This window comes from Triticum aestivum, chromosome 5B (genome assembly GCF_018294505.1).
Source record: "Triticum aestivum cultivar Chinese Spring chromosome 5B, IWGSC CS RefSeq v2.1, whole genome shotgun sequence".
Classification (NCBI taxonomy): Eukaryota; Viridiplantae; Streptophyta; class Magnoliopsida; order Poales; family Poaceae; genus Triticum; species Triticum aestivum.
This window is the reverse complement of record NC_057807.1, coordinates 553,552,965-553,556,852: the sequence shown is the minus strand read 5'-3', so window position 1 is coordinate 553,556,852 and position 3,888 is coordinate 553,552,965. Positions and strand designations below refer to the sequence as shown.

Below are 3,888 nucleotides of genomic sequence, written 5' to 3'. Positions count from 1 at the left end.
ATTTTCATCTACTCAAACCCCGTTATATATTCCTTTTTTTTTTTGCATCAAACACTCTTTTCCAAACTTCCGTGATTTACTAATAATCTTACAGGATTCAAGTGGGCGTGCCATTACAATTCATATTTCTCCTAGTCCTATATTTTGAAATACCTACGAATCAAAGAGGCCCCGAGCTCATGTTGAAATTTCTATGGAATGGGCGCGTAGGAATCGATTTCATAGGAATTTGATAACACCAATCCTATGGTCCAATAGTGTTCCATAAGAAAAATTCCCTAGGATTTAAATCCTCTAAAATTCCTACAAAACCCCTTCAATCCAAAGAGACCTTTGTTCTAAAATGAATTTACAGAGTCTAGATCGAATTAGCAAAAGAAGATAGGAAGATGATGATGAGATCATTTTTCTTTTTTGCCCTTTCCATTTTGCCATTATTGAGGTCATGCTTTTAATGGGGAAGAAGGTGTAGCCCTCTATCTCTGCATGTTGTCCCACAATAAATCTTAGACGATTTGTAGCTGGAATTCAAACATAGCGGACGGACTTTTATGAGTACATCAAAAAATTATTTGACATCATTCCATCCCTATTCTTCATTTACCTTTCTCCATTGCGTTGGCATCCCTAAAATAATAACTGATGAAGAAAAATAAAGCCAATGTCTCATTATAGATGTTTTCTTACTTGTTACATATCACCACGTCACCAAATTGTAAATAATTACTTTTCAATGATACGAGCATTGCATAAATTTTTAAATGGAGTACTATTTATCATTGGACATAATAATGCAATGCCATGTAATATTAAACTTAATTTTGTCATTCAAAAATTCAAATGTGGAACCATGGCTCTATTTGTCATGGAAATTTTGTTACCTTTCTATGAATAATTTGAGACATTTTAGTTGGCGGAATCCCATCTAAATCTATGAAAGAAATCAAAATAATGATAAAGTCACATTCATCTAAAAAAATAATTTGTGCCTATTTAGATACATTATAGTGTATTATCTTGTTCCTATTTAATTTAATGACTTGTATATATCTTGATAGAGATTTGAGAATGCACTAACGAAAAAAGTATCCAAAGAGAGGTTTCCAGGGTAGCATTTGTCTACCTTTGTTGTAACTAATAGAAAATTCTAAAAGTTGACATGTCAATATGTGAATTATCCTCGGATGTTGTTTTCACCCTTGATGGTTGGCGCAACTCTTTGATTCATTATTTTGTGGTCAACTTTTGTTCATGAGCGCCAGGACTTATAATTGGTGAGCAAACAATTCGCTCTAGAAGGATCCATATGGGAGTATGTTTAGAGGTGATTCTAATTGCGTCTAAATCTGTTATGCGTGTCAAGAAAAGATCAAAGGAGTCGCACTGAGACCAGAGGAAGCTAGACATCTCGAAACTACTTAAGCATCTATGAATCAAAATATTCAGAAAAATGTGCTTGTTTTTATTTTATATATCTAATTTTTTCCTGAAAATAAATAAAATTTTATTTTAAATTACAATAAATAAATTGAGATAAAAAAACGAGTCCTCAAATTAAACCCCTTGCAGTTTTGGGCTCTGTTACGGGCCTCTTCGGCCCAGGGCTAACGACCGGTGGTGGTCCGACTCGGTTCCCCCGTCTTTGCCTCTCCCGAGCCGGAGAGGCGGAGGAGAGGAGGACAGAGGCTTCCGTTAAGATCCAAACTCCTCCCCCCTCCCGGCTGCTCGCTGCTTCTGGACTCCACCGTCCGATCCGGGATCTACCAACCCAGCGCGCGTGAGATCCCGCCGGAGTCCGCCCACCCCGCTCGCGGCAGCCGCAGCCTACCTCGCCGCCCCTGTCGCTGCGCCGGTAATCAATCCATCCTCCCCTGTTTCCTTCCTCCTGTGATCGTTTGGTCGCTGCAATCTGTTGGTCTGGTCGCTTTGTTTCTCGGCACTGCAGCTCGTAGGCTTCGATTACAGGCAGCTCGGCTGCGTCTCCGCGCGTCGTGTAAATCTCAGGAGCTCCTGAAGCCCTAAGTCAAGAAATATCGTAGCATTTCCACTAGCTAGTGTCTGAGGGTGGGTGAAATGACGCTTTACACTACAAAATTTGAAGAATAAGGAGATACCCTTTTTTTTTTATGGAACACAACGATTCCATAAGCAGAGACTTTTACTGCTGTGATGTTGATATGCATTGCGCTCCTTTGCTTTATAGTTTATACTAAGTTATACTAACCCCCTCACCGGAACTCTGAACAAACATTGCCTGGCTTATATTCTAGGCTCTATAGCAGGGCTCTATACGCAGAGACTTTTACTGCTACGATGTTGATATGCATTGTGCTACGCTGCTTGATACTGTTTATTAATGTGACAAAGTGATATATAGTGATCCCCTCCCCCAAATTCTGAACAAATAATGCTTGGCTCATATTATAGGTTCCAGCACGGGGGCAACGCGTTTCTATTCCAGAATCTAATTCTGCCTTCCCTGCAAAGAGGGATTCCGAAGGACTGGTGACGCTGAAGTTCTCGTGATGGCTGCCGCAAACGGACTAGCCCATGCATCTGCCAAGAAGCCCTTGTTCACATTTGGCATCATTGCTGATGTCCAGTACGCCGATATCCCAGACGGCTGCTCGTTCCTCGGCGTCCCACGCTACTACCGGCACAGCATCAGCGTCCTTCAAAGAGCTGTCAGCACATGGAATGAGCAAGGCAATATCAATTTCTCCATCAACTTTGGAGACACCATCGACGGGTTCTGCCCAAAGGACAAGTCGTTGTGGGCAATGCAGAAGGTCATTGACGAGTTTGAGAAGTTCGATGGCCCGACCTACCACATGTTTGGCAACCATTGCCTCTACAACCTTCCTCGGAGCAAGCTGGTGGCATTGTTGAAGATGCCGACGGATTCTGATCGCGCGTATTATGACTTCTCACCATGTCCTGAGTACAGATTTGTTGTTCTGGATGCTTATGATTTCAGCGCACTTGGCTGGCCTCATGATCATCCTGTAACCGCAGCAGCATTGAAGCTCCTCGATGAAAAGAACCCAAACACCGACAAGAACAGCCCTGACGGTCTTTTTGGCGTCGACAGGCGGTTTGTGAAGTTCAATGGTGCAGTTGGCAAGGAGCAGCTGTCCTGGCTCAACGATGTCCTCCAGGATGCATCGGACCGCCGGCAGAACGTCATCCTATGCAGTCATCTCCCAATGGACCCTGGCGCAGTGTACCCAGCAGCTCTTATGTGGAACTATGATGAGGTGATGTCTATCGTTCGACGATACAACTGTGTTAGGGCCTGCTTTGCCGGGCACGACCACAAGGGTGGCTACTCAGTGGACTCCCACGGCGTGCACCATCGCACCCTCGAGGCTGCGCTGGAGTGTCCTCCCGGCACCAGTGCATTCGGGCGTATCGAAGCCTATCCTGACAAGCTATTGCTTGTAGGCTCTGATGGAATGGCTGATACTGAAATGTGTTTTCGGTCATCGGATCGAGCTGCGCTGTAGAGTAAAATCCATCTGATTTCATTATTTTGACGTTTGGTACTGCCATTGAGAGAAAACTAATGTGACTTCCTGTTGTCTGACGACACGATTACATGTAAATAACATTGAAAGTGGTGGAATAAATAATGGAACTGCTGTAATGCTTACTTCACTATTTGGGCACTGCTGAATGGAGCATAGTGTTAGGCTCTATTATTCACGAGTCTTTGTTGTAAAATGTAACAAATGCAATATTATTTTGGATGGAAAATTCATGTAAGTGGTTTCAGTATTTGTACTCCATTAAGGATGGCATTTTTTAGGGGATTAAGGATGGCATGGATAGGGTATGGGGCGGGTACAGTAATCACATACCCAAGCCCAAAGCCCACCCGTATCTACA

The 3,888-nt window shown here is 43.1% G+C and overlaps 1 protein-coding gene across 1 annotated transcript; it reads left to right on the top strand.

The window, feature by feature from the left end:
- The first annotated feature begins 1,601 nt into the window (after positions 1 to 1,601).
- Positions 1,602 to 3,657, top strand: LOC123113159 (manganese-dependent ADP-ribose/CDP-alcohol diphosphatase). The gene is made up of 2 exons (XM_044534311.1): positions 1,602 to 1,852; positions 2,428 to 3,657. The coding sequence occupies exon 2, from the start codon at positions 2,526 to 2,528 to the stop codon at positions 3,504 to 3,506; it is 981 nt and encodes a 326-aa protein (XP_044390246.1). The 5' UTR covers positions 1,602 to 1,852; positions 2,428 to 2,525; the 3' UTR covers positions 3,507 to 3,657.
- The last annotated feature ends 231 nt before the right edge of the window (positions 3,658 to 3,888 follow it).